We start from the raw sequence: 21,906 nt of genomic DNA on the forward strand, positions 1-21,906 counted from the left end.
GCTTTCAACTCCTTCCTCGTTTGCTTATCATCAGATCTACTGCCTCTGTCGTGGTCTCCACTGTAGACTGCATCACTCTTAACCATGTTGTCAACCAGCTCCTCTGCATCCTCCTCAGTTCTCCCCAAGAAGAATCCATTACTAGCTGTATCCAGTCTGGCCCTGTACTTAGGAAGAGCACCACGGTAGAATGTGCTCAGCAAGCTCTCTTTAGAGAAACCATGGTGTGGGCATTGAGCTTGGTACCCCTTGAATCTTTCCCAGGCTTCACTGAAACCTTCCAAGCCCTTCTGTTGAAAGCTGGAGATCTCGTTTCTCAGCTTAGCAGTTCTTGAAGTAGAGAAGAACTTCTCCAAGAATGCTTTCTTGCAGTCATCCCAAGTGGTGATGGAGTCGCTTGGTAGAGACTTCTCCCACTGACGTGCTTTATCCCCTAAAGAGAAAGGGAATAGCTTGAGCTTTAAGGCATCTTCGGAGACACCATTGGTTTTTGACAACCCACAGTAGCTGTCGAACCTGTCCAAGTGATCAAATGGATCCTCTAGAGCCAAGCCATGATACTTGTTGTTCTCGATCACGTTGAGGAGTCCTGACTTGATCTCAAAGTTGTTGGCTGCCACAGCGGGTGCTCGGATTCCCAATCGATAACCATGAATGTTTGGACGGTCGTAAGTGCCAATGGGCCGAGCTGCTCGCTGTTGGTTAGGTGGACCATTGTTGTTAGCGCCATTGACGCCTGCATCTTCTTGATGAACGTCTCCCATGTCAGTGTTCAGTCTCTGCAATTGAGCCTGATGTTCTTCTTCTCTTCTCTTTCTAGCACACTCTCTCTCTAAAGCTCTGATGTCTGCTGCTCTTGGAACTAGGTTTGATGGACCCCTGCTCCGCAAGTTCATACACCTGTAGATTAAAGGGAGGTGAAGAAGAGTCAGTAACAAAAGAAAATAAAAATGACTTAGTCTCAAGCAATTGACTAAATCTCAATGTTTAAATCTACTCAGAAATTGGCAACGGCGCCAATTTGATGTTAGGAGTTTTCAAGGCTCCTAAGACAAATGCTGTAGTATAAATGATTGTCGAACCAGTTCTGAGAGATATCAAAGCACCGAGAATGCAAGTATCACTTAATCTAAGTGCAACCAATGATTTAGATGGGTTTTTAAACTATGACTAATTAAAAGAAATAACTAAATGATACTTTCTTAACTATTGGAAAAGAGAACTCATGGATATAGGGATTAGACCTCGGGTGATCAAGTTTCGAACTAAAGATGGCAAACGATCAATCAATCTATTAACCTTAAGCTTGGACACAATCCTAAACAAACTCTATGTCTAGATGAATGTTCATTTACTTAACACAATTCAAACATCAAATGTCTTTGGTTGAATAATATGAAAGCAATCATAACTAGCAAGTCCAATGGCTATCTTAGCACCTCTAACAACAAATGTCTTTGGCAAAGTATGCTAAAAGCTAAGAAGAGTTGTCTCGGGCATTTCCTCGAACACCTTTCGGGGGGGAAATGCCTAAGGTTCAACTACTCAGTGGCCAACTCAGAAGATGCTTTATGCTCACTCTACTAGCAAGGAAATATGAATGATCTACACTAAAACATCCTAGTTCTAACCTAATCACCCTCAATCTCCCTAACCCATGAATTCAAAAGGTGATTACTCACTAATCTCCATGATTCCTCTTAAACCCATGTTGGATTTCAGATTAATCATGTAGAGAAACACAGGAAATAGATAAGAACACAGAATTCTCAATAATAAACTGATCAATTGATTCAAAGAGATGACTTTCCAAAGATTTTTGGTGGTTTTTCTAAGAACAAAGATGATCCCCCTCTTGGTGGCTCCTAGAGTATTAAAACATAGGTTTAGAAAATAAAAACGTGCATAATGAAATGACCAAAAGGCCCTTGAGAAATCACAAGTTCGAGTAGAAATAAAACGCGCAGCGACCTCAGCCCGTCGCTCCGACAAGTCGCTCTAGGCTTCGGGAGCGACCTCGCTGTGTCGCTGCGAGAGGTCGCTCCGGGTTCGTTCTCGCGTCTCTGGGTGATGAAACCGCGAGCGACTTCTCCCTGTCGCTCCCATAACGTCGCTCTCAGCTGGAGCGACCTCGCTGTGTCGCTCCGAGAGGTCGCTCCGGGCTCGTTCTCGCGTCTCCGAGTGATGAAACCGCGAGCGACTTCTCCCTGTCGCTCTGGTTAGGTCGCTCCAGTAGGGTGATCAGAGCGACTTGGTGGTGTCGCTCCAGACTGGTCGCTCCCATGCCTTGCTCGCCCAATGACCACTCTAAACACTCATTTTTGAGCTCCAAATGCCTCCAAGTGTCTCCAAGAACTCCATGTGGTACTCCAATACCTGATAAGGACTCATGTATGCAAAATGCAACCTAAACATGGCTAAATCCTAATCTATATGATCAAAATGCACATGGATAAATGGATAAAACAATAGAAATATGCAAGATATCAGTGAGCTAAAGTACTTTCTAGGGATAAAAATATGCCGCTCTAAAGAGGGCATTTTCTTATCTCAAAGAAAGTACACACTTGATCTGTTAAATGAGGCAAGAGAACTTGGAAGAAGAGTAGGCAAAACACCACTTGAAGAAGGGTACAAAGTCTTGCGTGAGGGGGAGTTTGAGGATAAGCCATTTGGAGACTTCAAACTCTATAGAAGAATGGTTGGGAAGCTGATCTATCTAACCATTACAAGACCAGACATCTGCTTTGCCGTAAACCAAGTCAGCCACCATATGCAATCTCCCAAGGTTCACCATTGGAATATGGTGGAGAGGATCATGAGATACCTAAGAGAAACTCCTGGCCAAGGTGTATGGATGGGATGCAACAAGAGCACAGACATTGTGGGATACTGTAATGAAGATTGAGCTGATGATAGGGTGGATAGAAGATCCACAACAGGCTACTACACCTTTATTGGAGGCAACTTAGTTACTTGGAAGAGCAAGAAACAAAAGGTGGTATCATGTTCAAGTACTGAAGCAGAGTATAGGGCGATGAGGAAGCTTACAAGTGAACTCATTTGAATCAGAAACCTACTGAGAGATTTGGGCATAGAGACATCAACACCAATCACAATGCACTGTGATAATCAGGCGGCTATTCACATAGCATCAAACTCAAAGAACAAAACACATAAAAGTGGATTGTCACAAAGTAAGGCAAGATGTGGAGCAGAAGATCATCCTACCTTGTTACACAAGAAGTGAAGATCAACTTGCTGACATCTTTACCAAAGGAGCAAGCACCAAAGTTTGTGAGTCCATCTATCCAAGGTTATGACTCATAGACTTGTTTGAATCATGATCATCTTGGCTATGAAGCATCTACTCTTTTTCCTTAGTGTGTTTTTATCCCATTGGATTTTTAATTAGGGATGTGTTCATGGCTTTCCAAGCTTGACCATATCCTATGATCAAGCTTGAGGGAGAGTATTAAGATATAGAAGAGAATGACCAGAAAAAGAAACTTGTTCATGATCCAAACACTTACAAAAGAAATAAAGAGACATTAATAAGTAAAGAGATAAAACAAAGACTTGACTGCAGTTCACTGCCTTTCACTGCACTTCAGTGCACTTGAGGGTTAAACACATATTTGAATTCAAATCAGATATAGTTGTTGGAGATTGACACAAGCTTTTGTCCATTGTGTACTTCGGTTATTTCTTCTTTCTCGTAGATCTATATATGTGTTTGTATGTAGAAACTAAAAGATTAAGGAAATTTTTTATTTTTTTTATTTTTTTGAAACATATTAAAAAAATTATTCGCTCATTTTCTTTTTTACATTTTGAAATCTCCATTTCTCTTTTGTTCTTCGTTCTCTACGCATAGACTCTAGAGAATTCTCTAATTCTTACGCACCCAACTTTTATCCTAAATTTCATGTTATCATTTGAAAATTTTAATACTTTCCTTCGTTACGAAAACAAACTTACGTATCGCAGCCATTCAATGTATACTTCCTGTCTTTAGACTAAAGCCCATAGCCATAAGGGAAAAAAAAAACTAATCTGAACCCATTCAATGTATGCATTTAGTAGGAAAATCTGAATTGTCTACTATTTCGTAGCTCTTAGCACGTACCTATTAGACAACAGACGTACTAAAGCTACAATCTTATCATAAAAAAATCTAAGATGATTATTCGTGTGGACATCAATTTCTATAGACACATTTGGCTTCATTATAAAACAAACTTACGTATCTTTTTTTTTTTTTTTTTTTTTTGTAAACTGGCTTACAAACTTACGCATCGCAGCCACACATTCATTTTGAAGCATACAACTAGCATCTTCTTAATTTTTTCTCAGAATCCCAAAACAAACACAGTAATTCACTCCTCCCTCTCCGGATCTCTCTCTCTCTCTCTCTAAGTGTAAGCTCTTCCACCACAAAGTTTTAAGGTGATTTTACGGATCTCTTGCTCTAGATATTTCTGATCATCATATTCTCTCATAAATATCTTTAGCTATTACCAAATATATTGGTTCATTTGATTTAATGGTTAATATTCTTGGCTTAGCTTACAGCAGACTATGATTCTACTTTGTTTTAGAATTTTTAGTTCTATAAATTAATATGAAATAAATAAAAAAAAATAAATATTTTATTATTTTGAATTAACAATATAAAATATATACAATTCTATAATATAATAAAATAATATTTTGTTGCAAAATATTTTATATAAATATTTGGACCTAACAACAACATAAATTAATAAATATTGTATATAATACATAAATATAACTAACACAGTTTAGTAAAATATAAAACAATAATCTTGTTTTGTAAAATGATCTCAAATTACTTAATTCTTAAAATTATCTAATCTTTTTCTAAACTTATCAAAATTTTCCCAACACTATTCAAAATATCTATTATCGTCCAAAATTACAAGGAATTGTAATTATTCGAATCACTTATTTAAATATTAAATTAACTATCCGAATAATCTATATATATTCTTCGTGTTGTTCATATTATCCGACATTTAAAAGGTTTACATCGAGTAGTGAATTTTTTTCTCCCTAAATACCCATCTTAAAGACTTAACCAACGGTATACTATCCAATCGTAAATTTAAGCAAGTGAACGAGAATAAAATTAGGAGTTGCCGAGCATGAATTATATATCGTCAATTGTGCTAAAAGGTAACCCAACGCAAAGTCAACTATTTGAAAATAAGTTAACCAAACTAAATTTAAAAACGTCAAAGGAAATTAAAAATTATTTAACTTTTTGTCACAAATTAATTCATATACACTCTTCTTTTTCTTGAACTTATAAGCTCTCTTTTTCTACTTCTTTTGGTAGGGTGTAAAAATGAGTTTGTGGTATATCATTGTTGCACTCGTCTTCTTTGCATTCATACTCATTGCAAAGAACACGAGTAAGACAAAGAAGAATCTACCTCCTGGACCACGGAGACTTCCCATAATAGGCAACTTGCACCAATTGGGATCGCAACCTCATCGTTCAATGTTCAAACTGTCTCACAAATATGGCTCTCTAATGTCCCTAAAGTTTGGAAGCGTATCTAATGTTGTGGCATCAACACCAGAGACTGTAATGGACGTCTTGAAAACATTCGATGTAGATTGTTGCTCACGACCTTATTTGACGTACCCTGCAAGAATATCATACAATCTAAACGATCTCGTCTTTTCTCCTTACAACAAATATTGGAGGGAAGTACGAAAGATGACAGTTGTTGAACTCTACACAGCAAAAAGGGTACAATCATTTCGACATGTAAGAGAAGAAGAAGTAGCCTCCTTTGTTGATTTCATCAAGCAGTCTGCTTCACTGGAGAGCCCAGTTAATTTCAACCAGAAGTTACTGAAACTGTCCGGAAGTGTGATATGTAGGGTTGCATTTGGGATCAATCTTAAAGGGAGTAAACTTGAGAAAACCTATGAACAAGTCATTGTAGAAGCATTTCAGGTGTTGGGGAGTTTTGCAGCAGCAGATTACTTCCCGTTTTTTGGTAAAATCATCGATAGGATCACGGGGTTACATGGAAAATGTGAGAAGGTTTTTGAGGCAATAGATTCGTTTTTCGATCAAGCTATAAAGCATCACCTTGAAGATGAGAGCATTAAGGATGATATCGTTGAGTTGCTCCTCAAGATGGAAAGGGGAGAGGGACTTGGAGAGTATCAACTTACTCGAAACCATACTAAAGGAATTCTTCTGGTGAGTAACACAAAATTTCTTTAATTCAAATTCCAAACTCTAATTAATTTCTTGTTTGTTTTTGTTATTACAGAACATTCTTACTGCTGGAATAGACACTTCTGCTCAAACTGTGACATGGGTGATGACACATTTGATTGCAAACCCTAGAGTTATGAAGAAAGTGCAAGCGGAGATAAGAGAAGTGATCCAAAACAAAGACCACATTACAGAAGATGATATAGAACGGCTTGAGTATCTCAAAATGGTGATTAAAGAATCATTTAGGATAACACCGCTTGTGCCACTTCTAGTTCCAAGAGAAGCTTCAAAAGATGTAAAAATCGCAGGTTATGACATTCCAAAGAAAACATGGATCCATGTCAACATATGGGCTGTTCATATGAATCCAAGCGTCTGGAAAGATCCGGAAGCTTTCATCCCGGAGAGGTTTATGGATAATGAGATTGACTATAGAGGTGTAAACTTTGAGTTGTTGCCATTTGGTAGTGGAAGAAGAATGTGCCCTGGTATGGGTATGGGACTAGCTTTGGTACACCTGACACTTATCAACCTTCTTTACCGATTCGATTGGAACCTTCCTGAAGGAATGAAAGCTGAAGATGTTGATCTTGAAGAATCATATGGGCTTGTTTGTCCTAAGAAAGTTCCTCTTGAGCTTATCCCTGTCCTTACCCAGTGGACTTAACTTCACTTTGCTGTATAAGAAGGGTTATGTTCTGAAATGTGCACAAAGGAAATAAATCTATGGTGGAACTTGCATTTTATAATTTTGTATAAGTTCTTTGTTTAAACGATTTCTTAAAGATGTGTCTCCCCAGCTGATATAAATAAGTAAGATTTCATATTTTAAAATGTAAACGTTCTGAAGTAATGTGAAGATCTTATACCATTACCATCCACTCATCAAGAAGATGATTGTTCACGTAAACATAACTTTTTTGTTTGTAACCATACATAAAACTTTAGAGACTAGAGCTAAGCACTCACAGGTGTATTTTTCTTTTGATTTTCTATGATTCTTGCTTGCTTCCTTGTACCTCTTAACTGAAAACGTAACAAGCCCAACAAGTGATATGGGCTCTTGCCAACAGTTGAAGCCCAAAGACCAAAGAAAAGTCCAACCTTACGATCCATTAGAAACTTTTAAACTAGGATTATAGACTCATATATATATATGTCGTTAACAGTTCTGAAATTGCAACCAAGGCTGCCTTTCTAGCAGCCAAACCTTCATCTTTATGATTATCAATAAACAATATATTTATGTTTGGTGACAATCTCAAGTTTTCTTCTCTTTAGTTTCTTAGTTTTTAAATAAATCTCTCGGAGCTATTTCTATTTCAATAAAGCTTTATAGCTTTATAAAGCTATAATCTTTTCTAGGTTTCTCAAATGTTATCATTAACCCTTATTATAAATTAGTGGAAACCCTTTTCCAAAAAGTATGTGGATATTTTTCCGGTTAGTGTTTTTAATTATTTATGGTAATAAGTGATACCATTATGACTAGTTAAATAAAAATGATTAGATTTCTTCATATTTGAGAAGAATTGATTCTCTAATCTATATTTATACGAGAACTGCTGATCTTGTAATAACCACTAGTCCAGTTCCATCTGGTTAACATAATGAACTGTTTCCTTTTTTCATAAATTGATATATAAGCTGGATGTGTGTGTTTATCTACCATGTGCGTTAGCCATATTTCGTCCATATATTAAATGGGAATACGACATGTTCTTTTGCCTGCGATCTATCAACTCGAATCTTTTTCCTGGCGTATTTATTTGTATAATTATACTACGATACGTACTTGGTTGACAAAAGAAAATTACGATACGTAAATGTAAGTGTGCATCCATATGAATTAGACTCACCTAGTGATCTAAGTTTCTAAACGTATAACTAAATATAATCGATACTATTAAAAGCAACGATGAATATCAATTTTAGAAAGCTATACTCTACGTTATAATAGTACAGTTGCATCACTCCTGATGCGACACGTCAGCGATATGTGGGTTTCACTTTTAAAAAGTGTGAAAAAGTGTCAAGTCTGTGACTCGAACCCGGGTTATTGAAATCTAAACAACAACATTTATACTACTGAGCTAAAAGATTCTTTGTACATTGATGGCTGAAACAAATATATATTTATGAAGGTCGGAAACCTTTGCTTCTTCGGTTTTCTCTGTGGGACCCACACTTATTTATTTTATCTAATGATTTAATAAACACTTTATAACTCACGTTTTAAAATGAGATTCGTTAAAAAAAAGCCCAATAAACTTCTTTGGTCTGTAAGCGTTCTCTTCAATGGAAGTTTAGAGCTTTCAATTTTTAATCATCGGTTCATGACTCATCTAAGAAACACAGATTGGCTCTTTGAGTTTCATGAATCAGTTTTTCTTCTTTAGTCTCTACATCTCCCCATCTTTAATAAATTCATCATAGGTTCTTTTATTTTGCCTGATAAATCATGATTGTGTGGTTTTAATTTTCTTTGGTCATCCTTAGCTTGCACCCTTTGATCTAACCAAGAAGAAGAAGAAGACATTTATCGTTCAAGATGCCATCGATGACTCAGCTGAGTCACACGGGAGACATACTATCTGTTGCCTGATTGTTCAAGAATAGTTTATGTGATGTGAAACATATTTGTTTCTTTTCATCAGTTGCTTTGTTTAATCTTTTTTCCTGTAAATAATGATGGCTTTGACAGTTCATTCACGGGAGCCAAAAAGTAAAAGGAGAAGAAGCCAGTGAGTGTTTGACATTTTCTGTCTTCCTGACTTTTTTTTTTCCATTCATTAAACTTGGATTTTGAAGATTATGTGCCTCACATTCCTTTTATTTTGATGGTTGTTAGGTTGAATGAAGATCATTGAATAAAGAAAATGTCGATGCTCCTGAAGATTTGAAGGGTACTTTATATTTCTTTCTCTGATAATTCTAGCGACATAAATTTGAACCTTACAGAGGGTATATTGCAGAGCATCCTAATGATGAGGAAGAGGTGGAGGGAATTGATATGCACCAACAACGTTACCCGTGGGAGGGAAGTCACATGGATTACTTATACGACGAGGTAAGCATATCATTAGATGGTTTGCGGTCCATCTTTGAGAGCCGTCGATTGTAAGTGTCTATCGTTTTGAAGTTGTACGACACTAAGATGTAAAGAATTACTAATCACGATTACCTTACTAGCGGAGTTCTTTTGCACAGATATTGTCAATGGAATTAACACTGGAAATTAATGGTGCTATATTTCATGTTCCAAATGCTAACGCAATCTCCAATGTTGATTCTCAGCTTTAACATGCCAAAATCACAATGCAGTGGATGTTGTAAGGTAATTCAGTAGGCACAAATGTTCAGTTGAAAAAAATTCTAAACTGTATTTATGCATCAAACTTATCATCCGTAATATAATAATATGTTTTTCTGTGCTAGGAACCGTTTGTAAATAAATGTCTCGGATGTATATGACTGCTTAGTTTGTTGCTTTTGACAGTGAAATCACTAAGCTTGCAATGTGTCAGGACAGCAAAAGCATCTCAGCTGATGGTTAGCTTTACAATTTCGTTGGTTTCTTTTTCCTATTATGTTGGATGGATTATTTTAGCTAACAAATATCGCAACAGAACGCTGACAATAACTCTAATAGATTTATATATACATTTAGAATTGGAAGTTTGGTGAGAACAGGAACAAGTACTTCTGTCACTCTATTGGACAGTTATACGCCATTTCAAGAGAATTGATTTCTTATATTTTCCATAATCAGTAAGATTTTAACTGTTTTGTCTACTTTGCATTCATACCTCATTCTTCATCTAACTTCTCGGTGCTACTATATAATGATCAAGTCATTTTCTGCACAAATAGGCAAGTGAGGATGTTACGTTGGGTGTTTGGTTTATTGGGCTTGGATATACAAAGTCTGTTGTGACTCTAAAACTTTTACCTCATTTAACATTGATTCTGGTTTTTGGGAGAAGTGCAGATTGTGAATGAAAGGCACAAGCAGGAAACATATGTGTAGTTGCGTTCGACTCGACATGTAGCGGTATCTGCAGATCCGCTGATCCCATTGTGGAGGTTAACATGCAATGTGTTGACCTGGAAATCATTATTTGGAAGCTACATTTCGAAGTATTTCCTCAACATATAAATAGACCATAGACAGAGTTTGATATTTATAATACTCAGTGATCATGGAGTCTATAGAAAACAATCCTTTTGCATATTTTATATGGAACCAAGAGATATGTCCTTTGTTTGATGATTGTATTATGATAGCTACCAACATAGGAGATGACTAGAGAAAGAAAAATAAGTATGAAACTCTTATATATGTAGCTTTTGTAAACACATTTGGGTTTATTAACAGTTGTGACAAGCAATTATGTTTATAGTAAAGGAAACCCACCGCAGCGTCAATAACAAATGCGCCTGTTTTTTGGTTGTTTGGGATTGAAATAGCTTATGGGTTTTCTAAATCGATATAATTGATTTGACTAAAGCTATCTTGGATGACAAAAAGAAGGATTGCAAGTTTAATAACTTCTACTTTAGACTTTAATTTCAACTAAATTATAATCAATCTTTTATCCATATCATCTTAGTTATAATCGTAAGGATTTATTAGAATAAATAAACAGTTTCAACAATATTTAATATGTGATTTAATAAATAAAAGAACATGTAAGATTTTTAGGATTTAAAGAGATTGGAGACAATAGTTAATGAATATAAAAATAATACGAAGCAGATGATGAAAAATGATTCGAGTAAATTAGTGGCAACACAGAGTTAAGCGAGATAAAAATATCAATCAATAAAAAATGAAAGAAGAATGAGCAGGGTTAAGTTATTACACAAGCCAAAACTAAGACAAATCAAACGACAGAACGTGAAAACAAATGTAAACAAGACAAGAGGAGATGGTGAATATAAAATGCATTGAAACACTGAATGCTAGATTAGTAAGCAAGAGACAAAAATAGATTAAAATGCAAAAACTCCGCGCCTTGGCGCGGGTAACGATCCCTAGTCTTACTAATAATTTAGTTTGGTTAGTGATTAACTTTTTATATATAAGAAGAGTTTATTATCCCAATCTCGCTTATTTCTATATAGGAAAATAAAAAACATGATAAATCGTTTTGAACATATGGAACAAATATATCCGGACTAAATAGAACTCTATATATGCATCAACTTTGCTTGTTGTTTAAAGAAACTACAACGTTTCCCATTTCATTCTAATTCAAACTAATTCCACCCACTTTTTACTATGAATTAGCAACTTTGAATTATCCCCCTATTTTGGATTAATTCTCAAAAGAGAAAAATTAAATTAAAACTCATTCAAAATAAAAGCTATACACAAAATCCATAAATTAAACACTCCGCTAACAATGGAGACCGTATAGTGAGACGGTATGATGCACCTGACCACCGACGACCTCCTCAAAGTTCCCCTCTCCGAAGGACTGAAGTGCAAAGAAAGGAAGTTTGGGTCCCACGGAAAGAACCCTCTGGTTCGAAAGCTGCATCAGACCCTCGAGGCTCAGGGAGACTATCTGTGAGGACTTCCCGCCAAGACCAATCTTCTCAGGTCTCCCACACCCCATCTCCTCGCCCTCACAGGGAACCTATGCTCCCTTCCTCATGTGGACACTCTCCCCGCTCCATCGCATCTAGTAGGCGACCTGCCTTGGAAAGAATCTCACCAGCGACTAGCTTGAATGCCTCATCTGAGAGGCGTCCAGCTTTAGAACGTCTCTCTCTCTGCCCGCTAATAGGGACCCTCTACCTCACAATGAGGATGGTACTATCGATTCTGGGGCACTGCAGGATGTGGAGATTCAATGTTTTGAAAACACTATGGGTGATTTGCATTTTAGTGACAAGCGTGGAGCCTCAAGCTCTAAACCCCTACAAGCTGAATCTTCTCTAATCCGCACTCTAAGTGAAGATCGCCTCCATGTTTCTATGAGGCTCGGCCATCTACCCTCTGAACCTGATTCTGCTACCAATCTCCAGATTGGACCCCCACTCAAAAGGTCTGGGAGATTAGCTGCAAAAGTCCTGGGCAAACGCAAGCTCCCCTCTCAACCAGTAAAGAAGACAGTTGGGAGAAGCCCCACCCAAGGTGTCAGCGTTAAGAGAAGGAGGATCACGAAAGTTCAGGGCTCTCCTAAGAGGCGGCTAGTGATGTCTACGACTGGACCCAAGAAGGGACCAAAAGCAGGCACGTCAACGAACAGGACTGCACCTCCGACAAAGGCCTTCCCATCCAGCAAGACAAAGGTGGCGGATTTTCGGCCACCCCAAGAGTCGCTTCCTTAGCGTGTCTAAGCTGGAACTGTCAAGGGATTGGAAGCACCCTGACAGTCCAACGTCTTAAGGAGATACGCTCTCGGCTATCTCCAGATATCTTGTTTCTAATGGAGACTAAAAACATTGATGAAACTGTCCTTCGTCATTCCCAAAACTCCTTGTATAAGCATCATTTTTCAGTCCTTCCAACTGGTTTAAGTGGAGGACTCATGTTATCATGGAAGGATGATATAAAAGTGGATGTTTTGTATTCTTCTTGCAACATCATTGACACTCACATCCACTCAAAGAAGTCTTCCTTCTTTGCTTCCTTTATCTATGGCACGCCTAAGAAAGCAGATCGTCTGGCTTTTTGGAGTAAACTCGTTGACCTCGGTAAAACGAGAGAAGCGGTCTGGTTCTTAACGGGAGACTTCAACGACTTACTCGATAACTCGGAGAAAGTAGGAGGACCCCTTAGATGAGAGGGATCTTTCCTCGCATTCCGTAGTTTCGTCTCGCAATCTGGCCTTTGGGACTTGCCCCATGCGGGAAATCACTTATCTTGGCGGGGCATAAGACACGATCATTTTATACAGTCCTGCCTCGACCGAGCGATGGCGAACTGCTCCTGATCAGAACTCTTTCCCTACGGCCGCAGCATCTACCTCCGCTTCGAAGGGTCGGATCATCGCCCACTTCTTACTCTATTCGATCAAGCAAAAGCCCCAAAGAAAGGTTATTTCCGCTTTGATAGGAGAATTCGAAAGAACCCGGACATTCACAAGTTGGTGGAGGAACAATGGCCTCTCCTCGGACGGGAAGCTGTGATCTCAAAGATGGATAGAGTTTGGAGGAAGATCATAGAGTGGACTAAGGAGCAGAACATCAAGAGCTGTGAAGCTATAAAAGAGGCACAGCAGACCCTTGAAGCAGCTCTGTCTGCAGCTGTGCCGGATCAAGCTCTCATCGATGATGTCTCTCTTATGTTGGAAAAAGACTACCTAGATGAAGAGGAGTACTGGAAGCAAAGAAGTCGGATTCAATGACTCTAATGCGGAGACCGTAACTCGGGGTTCTTTCATGCTATCACTCGTGGTAGACGACAGATCAACAACTTTTCCATCCTTGAAGACGATGAGGGCAAGGTCTACGATACCGAGGAGGGGATCGTTGCAACCATCTCCTGATACTTCCAAGCCATCTTTGCGTCGTCTGGAACTGACTGCCTGGACACAGTTAATGAGGCGCTGACCCCCTGCATCTCCCAGGAAGAAAACTCTCTCCTGATCTCCATCCCGGACAAGCTAGAAGTTCAACGAGCAGTCTTTGCTATTCACGCTGATAAGGCGCCCGGACCAGACGGGTTTTTTACAGGATTCTACCATTCCTTTTGGACTACTGTCGGTGATGATGTATACCAGGATATCCGGGAATTCTTCGAAATAGGCTATCTTCATCCTCGCAAAAACGAAACCCATATACGCTTGGTTGCAAAAATTACAGCGCCAAGAAAAGTTGCTGACTTCCGGCCGATAGCTCTGTGCACTACACATTATAAAATCATTACGAAGATACTTAAGATGCGCCTACAGCCGCTCTTGCCGCGGATTATCTCTCCACACCAGTCGGTGTTTGTTCCCAAGAGGGCAATTGAACATTCTCATCACCCACGAGATTCTACACTACCTTCAGACTTCAAAAGCAAAAGTGAGGTGCTCCATGGCCGTCAAGACGGACATGAGTAAGGCATATGATAGGATCGAGTGGTCTTTTCTAGAAGCGGTTTTGCGAAGACTAGGATTCCATGAGAAGTGGATCTCCTGGATTATGGTTTGCGTGACATCGGTTTCTTACTCTTTCCTTGTTAACGGGGCTCCACAAGGCAAAGTAAACACGTCATGCGGTCTCCGCCAAGGCGATCCGATGTCTCCTTACCTCTTCATACTCTGCGCTGAAGTTCTATCGGGCCTATGTAGCAAGGCTCAAGAGGCAGGGGCCTTACCGGGAATTAAAGTTGCCCATAATTGCCCCCCAATCAACCATCTGTTATTCGCGGACGACACCATGTTCTTTACTCTATCAGATCAGTCAAGTTGCTCAAATCTTCTCGCCATCCTTGCTAGATATGAAAGAGCTTCCGGTCAGTGTATAAGTACCAGCAAGTTGGCGATTACTTTTTTGTCTAAGACCCCGCTGCCAGCAAAAAACAGAGTAAAGCTCACCCTATCTATTGATAAAGAGGGTGGCATAGGGAAATATTTGGGCCTTCCCGAGCACTTTGGCAGACGAAAGCGCAACATTTTCAACAGTATTATCGACCGGATCCGCCAAAAGGTCTTGAGTTGGTCGACACGGTTTCTTTCGGGGGCGGGGAAAGAGGTTCTACTCAAGTCAATCCTCACTGCTATCCCTGCCTACGCTATGTCATGTTTCAGACTGCCGGGTTCTCTCTGTAAACAAATCCAATCAATCCTCACGCGGTTCTGGTGGGACTCGAAACCCGATGTGAGGAAGATATGGTGGGTCGCATGGTCTAAGCTTACACTCCCGAAATCGTTAGGAGGGTTGGGCTTTAGAGATATTGAATGCTACAATCAGTTCCTCCTAGCAAAGATTGCTTGGAGACTCATCTGTGATCCCCGGTCCCTCCTGGTGCAAACATTACTAGGGAAGTATTGCCAAGACTCTTCCATCCGGGACGTTACTTGCCCATCATCTGCATCGCATGGATGGCGAGGAATCTTGTGGGGTCGTGACTTACTTGAGCTTGGTCTCGGCTGGAGCGTGGAAATGGAGAATCGATTAATATATGGTCTGAACCCTGGCTCTCTCCTTCCTCACCTCTAACGCCGATGGGACTGGCTCCCTCTAGGGAGAGTCAGGTAATGTGTGTCTCAGACCTTATCCTACCTACCTCCAATGATTGGAATATTGCTGCTATCAAACAGCATTTGCCTCAATATGAGGACTGTATTCTGCAAATGGTTCCTAGTTCCTTCAATAGAAAAGACAAGTTGTGCTGGCTCCCTAATGCTTCCGGATTGTATACGTCCAAGTATGGTTATGCAATTGCTAGGAAGTCAACACTGAACCACGCTGCAGTAGACTACCCCTGGAAAAGATGTGTATGGAACGTAAACACGCCACCTAAGATTCAAACTTTTCTATGGCGGGCAATGAATGGAGCACTTCCAGTCGGCTCTGTTTTACTCACCAGAGGGCTCCTTGCTGAGGCAAAATGTAAGAGATGTGGCGACCTTGAAACCCCTCTTCATCTCTTCCTCACCTGCCCTTTCGCTACCCGTGTATAGGATCGTATTCCTGCCTTGGGCAAACCCGAAGTACTCGTTGTGTCTTCTATAAGAGAGCTCCTTATTAGCAATTCCCGGATGGTAAATCTCCCTCCTACCGGGATTGGTATCTCCCCAATTTATCCCTGGCTATACTGGCACCTTTGGAAAGCCAGAAACATGCTGATCTTCGAAGACAAGTCATGGACAGAAGCGGAGCTGGTCTTAAAAGTTTTAAAGGATGCTCGGAACTGGGAGGAGGCCTATTGGGGTATCAAATGCCCCCACACACACACACCCCCCCCCCCTCGCTCGGCTGCTGTTCCACAATCAGCACGGGGCCTGAGTTGCTTCACTGATGGAGCTTGGGACCCTATCTCCGGACATAGTGGACACTGCTGGGTCTTCTCTACCCCCTCGGGTGTGGAGCTGAAACACCACTCTTCTAACCGTCGTCATGTAGCTGCGCCCATAGTGGCAGAAGCTCTTGCGGTAAAGGCTGCCCTCTCGGATGCAGTCGCTAATGATTTCTCTCAGTTGAATGTTTTCTCTGATTCGAAGTCTCTCATCCACCTCCTCAACTCCTCCTCTTCAACGGTGCTCCTGCAAAGTATCATGTTTGATATTAGAGTTTTGTGTTGTCGGTTTGAATCTATCTCGTTTTCTTTTGTTCCCCGTTTGGGTAATGTTGTAGCAAACTCCCTAGCTAAGGCTGCCTTAAGCCTCTTTGTAATCCCTCCTGTTGGACTGTAACCCTTTTCGTTTTAATCAAGTAGTTCGCTCAAAAAAAAAGTCCATTTTTTTTGAGAAAAGGTTAATTAAAGTCCATAGTTATCAATTACTTCCAATTAGTGAGTAGACACCTTTTGAGACAGTGGATCATAGAAAATATGCACCCACCGCTTTATCCTCTCTTTTTTTCTGAACGGCCAATGCATTAATAAGAAAAGGTCAAAGATAGTTACACGTTGAAATCGCAGCTACGCAGGGCACACTTTGCCAATGCATCAGCTGCTCTGTTCTCATATGTACCCACCTAACCCACCGCTTTATCCTAGATTTCATATTATCATATGAAAATTTAAATATTTCTCTACATTATCATTTGCATTTATACCTCTCGTTTCTGGACTAAAGCCCATAAGGCAAAACCCCTAATTAATCTGAACCCATGCTAAAGTATATGGTAAAAGCTATGATGTTCTCATGCTAAAGTATATGGTAAAAGCTATGATGTTCTATGTACGCATTTGGCTGAAAAATCTGAATTGTCTAATATTTCGTAGCTCTTGGCACGTAGCTATTAGACACCAGACCTACTAAAGTTTAAAATCTTATCATGAAATATATCCAGTAGCGGTCCTGATAGGAAGCACTTGAAGCTGGGGCTTCCGGCCCTAAATAATATATAGATTAAACCGGCCTTTTATTTTTAAAGGTTCTCTATAGCGTAATGGCTGATATGTAGAAATATTGTCTTAATGTAAGGAGTTCGAAGCCCCTTCCCTTCACAATTCTTTATATTTTTTAAATGTTCTTATTGTCCGGTCCAAAATTTTCTTTGAGCTTATAGCCCACAGATTAAATGGTCCGGCATATATCTGAGAAGATGATCTGTGTGTACACACATTTCAATAGTCATTTGGCTTCTTTACAAAACAAACATACGTATCTTACTACGTTACAAAAAAAAATACGCATCTCAGTGTACATTCATTTGGAAGCGCACATTTAGCCAGACCGTGCTCTAAGTGTACCTCCACCATGTGCATGCTCAATTTCTACCAACTACAGAGTCTATATTTATGAATTTTATAAACTAGATCCTTTTTACAAATAAATTCAAAACTAAGGCCCATAAAAAACCAAAAAGAACTAACATAAAAAGGATAGGACATATGCAAATGCACAGTTCACACATGTCTAAAGCCGAATCTGCATCTAAATATCTTCTCTTTTTTTGGGTCAAGGCATCCAACATCTTCTTCTCTCTCATAATCTCAACCCAAGCACAGTAATTCACTACTCCCTCTCTCTAAGAAGCTCTTCCACCACAAAGTTTTAAGATTTTATGGATCTCTTGCTCTAGATATACATATTTTCTCATAAATATATCTTTAGTTATTACCATATACTTATTGTGTTATCTAATTTAGGTAAGTATTCTTGTCTTCAGACTATGATTCTTTGATTTAAATTTTTCTACTTAAACATCTTCTTTTTTTTTTGGGTCAACTCATCTAACATCTTCTTTATCTATCAGAATCTAAAAAAAACACCGTAATTCACTACTCCTCTCTCTGGATCCCTCTCTCTAAAAAAACACCATAATTCACATCTAAATAAACACCGTAATCGACTTTATTGAATTACTATTGATTTTTTTTCGTCGAATCACTATTGATCAAAAGTTATTGAAAATTAAAAATTACAAAAAACAATACATTTATTATGGTAATTTAATGTATTTTTTTAATACGTGTGAAAACACCATAAAATCTATTTTTATGGAACGGATGAAGTATTATTTAACTTGTTGTCTCTGATTAGATTTAAAGTCCCTGTCTTAAATAAGGCAACTATAAATTAGTTAACTCTTTCTCTCAAATTCATTCATACAAATTCTTTTTTTTTTTTTTTTTTTTTTTGATGCTGAACAAACTCTTTTTTTTTTAACTTACAAACTCTCTTCTTCAACTTATTTTGGTAGGTTGTAAAAATGAGTTTGTGGTATATCGTTGTTGCCCTCGTTTTCTTTGCATTCATACTCATTGCAAAGAACACGAGGAAGACAAAGAAGAATCTACCTCCTGGACCACCAGGAGTTCCCATAATTGGCAACTTGCACCAATTGGGATCGCATCCTCATCGTTCCTTGCTCAAACTATCCCAAAAGTACGGCCCTCTAATGTCCCTGAAGTTTGGAAGTGTGTATACTGTTGTGGCATCATCACCAGAGACTGTTAAGGACGTCTTGAAAACATTCGATGTAGATTGTTGCTCACGACCTTATTTGACGTATCCTGCAAGAATCACATACAACCTAAAGGATCTCAGCTTTTCTCCTTACGATAAATACTGGAGGGAAGTACGAAAGATGACAGTTATTGAACTATACACAGCAAAAAGGGTGCAAGCTTTTCGACACGTAAGGGAAGAAGAAGTGTCATCCTTTGTGGATTTCATCAAGCAGTCTGCTTCACTAGTGAATCCAGTTAACTTCAACAAGAAGTTACTGGAACTGTCTGGAAGTGTGATATGCAAAGTTGGTTTTGGGATCAAGCTTAAAGGGAGTAAACTTGAGAAAACCTATGACCAAGTCATTGTACAAGCATTTCAGGTGTTGGGGAGTTTTGCAGCAGCAGATTACTTCCCCTTTTTTGGTAGAATCATCGATAGGATCACCGGGTTACATGGCAAATGCGAGAGAGTTTTCAAGACATTAGATTCATTTTTTGATCAAGCTATAAAGCATCACCTTGATGATGAGAGCATTAAGGATGATATCGTTGAATTGCTCCTCAAGATGGAAAGAGGAGAGGTTGGACTTGGAGAGTATCAACTTACTCGAAACCACACCAAAGGAATTCTTCTAGTGAGTAACAAATTTTTTTTTTTAATTCAAACTCCAAACTCTAATTTTTTTGTTATTACAGAATATACTTATTGCTGGAATAGACACTTCTGCCCAAACTGTTACATGGGTGATGACACATTTGATTACAAACCCGAGAGTTATGAAGAAAGTGCAAGCAGAAGTGAGAGAAGTGATCCAAAGCAAAGACAACATCTCAGAAGATGATATAAAACAACTCGAATATCTCAAACTGGTGATCAAAGAAACATTTAGGATAACACCCCTAGTGCCAATTCTAATTCCAAGAGAGGCTTCAAAAGATTTAAAAATCGGAGGTTATGACATTCCAAAGAAAACATGGATCCGTGCCAACATATGGGCCGTTCACATGAATCCGAGCGTATGGAAAGATCCAGAAGCATTCATCCCCGAGAGGTTCATGGATAATGAGATTGACTATAGAGGTCTAAACTTTGAGTTGTTGCCGTTTAGTAGCGGAAGGAGAATGTGCCCTGGTATGGATATGGGTTTGGCTTTGGTGCACTTGACCCTGATCAATCTTCTTTACCGTTTCGATTGGAAGCTTCCAGATGGAATGAAAGCTGAAGATGTTGACCTTGGAGAATCATATGGACTTGTCTGTCCTAAGAAAACTCCACTTGAGCTTATCCCGGTCCTTACCCAGTGGACTTGATCACTTCACTTTGCTTTATAAACAAGGTAACATTCCGCGCTGCGTTGTTACTTGTGAGCCAAGATAATAAATCCTTAAATAAATGTATTTATATGGGGGGAAGTTTAATTTTATAATTTTGTATGAGTTTTTTCTGTTTAAACGCTTTCTTGAAGATGTGTAAGCTTTCTGAAGTAATGTGAAGATCGTATACCATTATCATCAAGAAAATGATTGTTTCACATAAAACATAACTTCTTGGGATCATTATAAGGACTAGAGCTAAGCACTCACAGGTGGTGTTGGAGGAAGACGTTGTCTTCTCCTTTCACCTCTTCGGTTTCGGTTTAAAGAACCTGATGAAGAAAGTGAAGAGCTAGGTGGAAACCTACTTGACCTGCTCCTAAGTTTCTTCACTTCCGGGATCTTCTCCTCTTTTGATCTCACCTGCCTCACCTTTGCCTCGTTCAGCTCTGCAGGAAGAACACAGTTGCAGAACAAACCTAAAAAACCAAACACAAACATAAAAGTCACTACCTTTTACTAAAACAGAGTAAAAAACTCTGTTTTTGGTAGTTTCTTACCGAAGCGAGCAAGACGGTTAACCCAACTAGGGATAGATCTTCTTGTCAGCCGAACACAAACATCGTTGCAGAAGTGATTACAGTTCTTGGTAATGAGATGGTACGTGTTTCCGCAGTACCCTTCGGCAAGCTTCTCCATAAAGGCACAGACTTGTTGAGGATCCAACTCTGTTCTTCCAATCAAAATAGACTTCCTGAAAGTGAAGCCTGGACACTGCTTCGGTTCCACCTCGAAGATCCCCGTTGTTGAATGCTCGTGAGCTCCGAAACCGTATTCAACCCCATGAACTAACCAAAACAATTGAGATCCAAGTTAGGTCAAAAAGTTTCCATATTTGGAAACTACTGAAAAAGGAAACAAACAAACAAGCCGACAAAGGGAGAGTAGAAAGGCTATAGACCTTCAACACCAGAGTGGTAGACTCCAAGTCCTAGCCAGTAAGCGTAGCCATTGATGGGAGTGAGATCGTATACATTCAGGTAAACCGGAACCAAACCGGGTTTCTTCTTCCGGCCATTCACCACCACCATTCTACACAACATTTCTCTTTAACCGACCAAGGAAGGACCCTTAGGTCTTAAAAAATTTTATTCTTTCGTGGCCTTCTTCTGTCTATCTGAGAGAGAAGCTTCTTTCTTAAATAAGATCTTGTTTCTTAAAAGCTACATTCTTTTTTTGCTTTCTGTCGTCTTTTTGTTTAGAGCACAGGTTTTAGTCCCTATAATTTTACATCATTTACGTTTTGCCTCAATATTATCAAAATGGTGTTTCAGGCCATCGACGCCAACGAGGACTTGCTTGCGATTGAGAGCTAGAAGAGTACCTACACCAAGCTTTAATAAGTCGTACATATAGTAAAAATCGACTGCTACACGTTTAGATTGCTGTTTGGCGGCCAAACTTACATCTCCAACATTTACCAATTACCATATTGATCACAATATTAGTCAGCCAAAAAATCAACTTTCTTTTGCTAAAACGGTCTAGAAAGATACTTATATATAATATTGTGTATTTACAGATAAATGACTAACAATATAAAAAAATATTATACAGCACCACTATATATAATAAGTTTTATAGTAAATTTAATAAAAGTATGTAGAAAAAATCCAACTAATTGATTAGGCATTATATAAGTTTTAGATTAAATATTTAAAAAGTATTTGTGAAAATGGCACCACAAATTTCATAAGATTAC

The 21,906-nt window shown here is 38.9% G+C and overlaps 3 protein-coding genes and 1 non-coding gene across 6 annotated transcripts; 3 read left to right on the plus strand and 1 right to left on the minus strand.

The window, feature by feature from the left end:
- Positions 1–216: 216 nt before the first annotated feature.
- On the plus strand, positions 217–323 carry LOC125582657. Its single transcript, XR_007320114.1, has one exon. It is a non-coding gene; the product is annotated as a small nucleolar RNA R71 (small nucleolar RNA).
- Positions 324–4,243: 3,920 nt separating this feature from the next.
- Positions 4,244–7,105, plus strand: LOC106382630 (cytochrome P450 71B11). 2 transcript variants are annotated; one of them, XM_013822662.3, is made up of 3 exons: positions 4,244–4,449; positions 5,363–6,244; positions 6,318–7,105. In XM_013822662.3, exons 2-3 carry the CDS (start codon positions 5,372–5,374, stop codon positions 6,930–6,932), a joined length of 1,488 nt encoding a protein of 495 aa, XP_013678116.2. In that variant the 5' UTR covers positions 4,244–4,449; positions 5,363–5,371; the 3' UTR covers positions 6,933–7,105. The 2 variants fall into 2 exon arrangements, with proteins under 2 accessions (XP_013678116.2, XP_022552976.2); XM_022697255.2 differs by having other exon boundaries at positions 4,290–4,421.
- Positions 7,106–17,735: 10,630 nt separating this feature from the next.
- LOC106382628 (cytochrome P450 71B11-like) lies at positions 17,736–20,324 on the plus strand. 2 transcript variants are annotated; one of them, XM_048748326.1, is made up of 3 exons: positions 17,736–17,884; positions 18,581–19,465; positions 19,527–20,324. In XM_048748326.1, exons 2-3 carry the CDS (start codon positions 18,590–18,592, stop codon positions 20,139–20,141), a joined length of 1,491 nt encoding a protein of 496 aa, XP_048604283.1. In that variant the 5' UTR covers positions 17,736–17,884; positions 18,581–18,589; the 3' UTR covers positions 20,142–20,324. The 2 variants fall into 2 exon arrangements, with proteins under 2 accessions (XP_048604283.1, XP_048604284.1); XM_048748327.1 differs by lacking the exon at positions 17,736–17,884 and adding an exon at positions 17,891–18,026.
- On the minus strand, positions 20,316–21,906 carry LOC106382629 (deSI-like protein At4g17486). The gene is made up of 3 exons (XM_013822661.3): positions 21,106–21,906; positions 20,705–20,992; positions 20,316–20,623 (listed from the first exon to the last, which is right to left on the minus strand). Exons 1-3 carry the CDS (start codon positions 21,245–21,247, stop codon positions 20,403–20,405), a joined length of 651 nt encoding a protein of 216 aa, XP_013678115.2. The 5' UTR covers positions 21,248–21,906; the 3' UTR covers positions 20,316–20,402.

This window comes from Brassica napus, chromosome C2 (genome assembly GCF_020379485.1).
Source record: "Brassica napus cultivar Da-Ae chromosome C2, Da-Ae, whole genome shotgun sequence".
Classification (NCBI taxonomy): Eukaryota; Viridiplantae; Streptophyta; class Magnoliopsida; order Brassicales; family Brassicaceae; genus Brassica; species Brassica napus.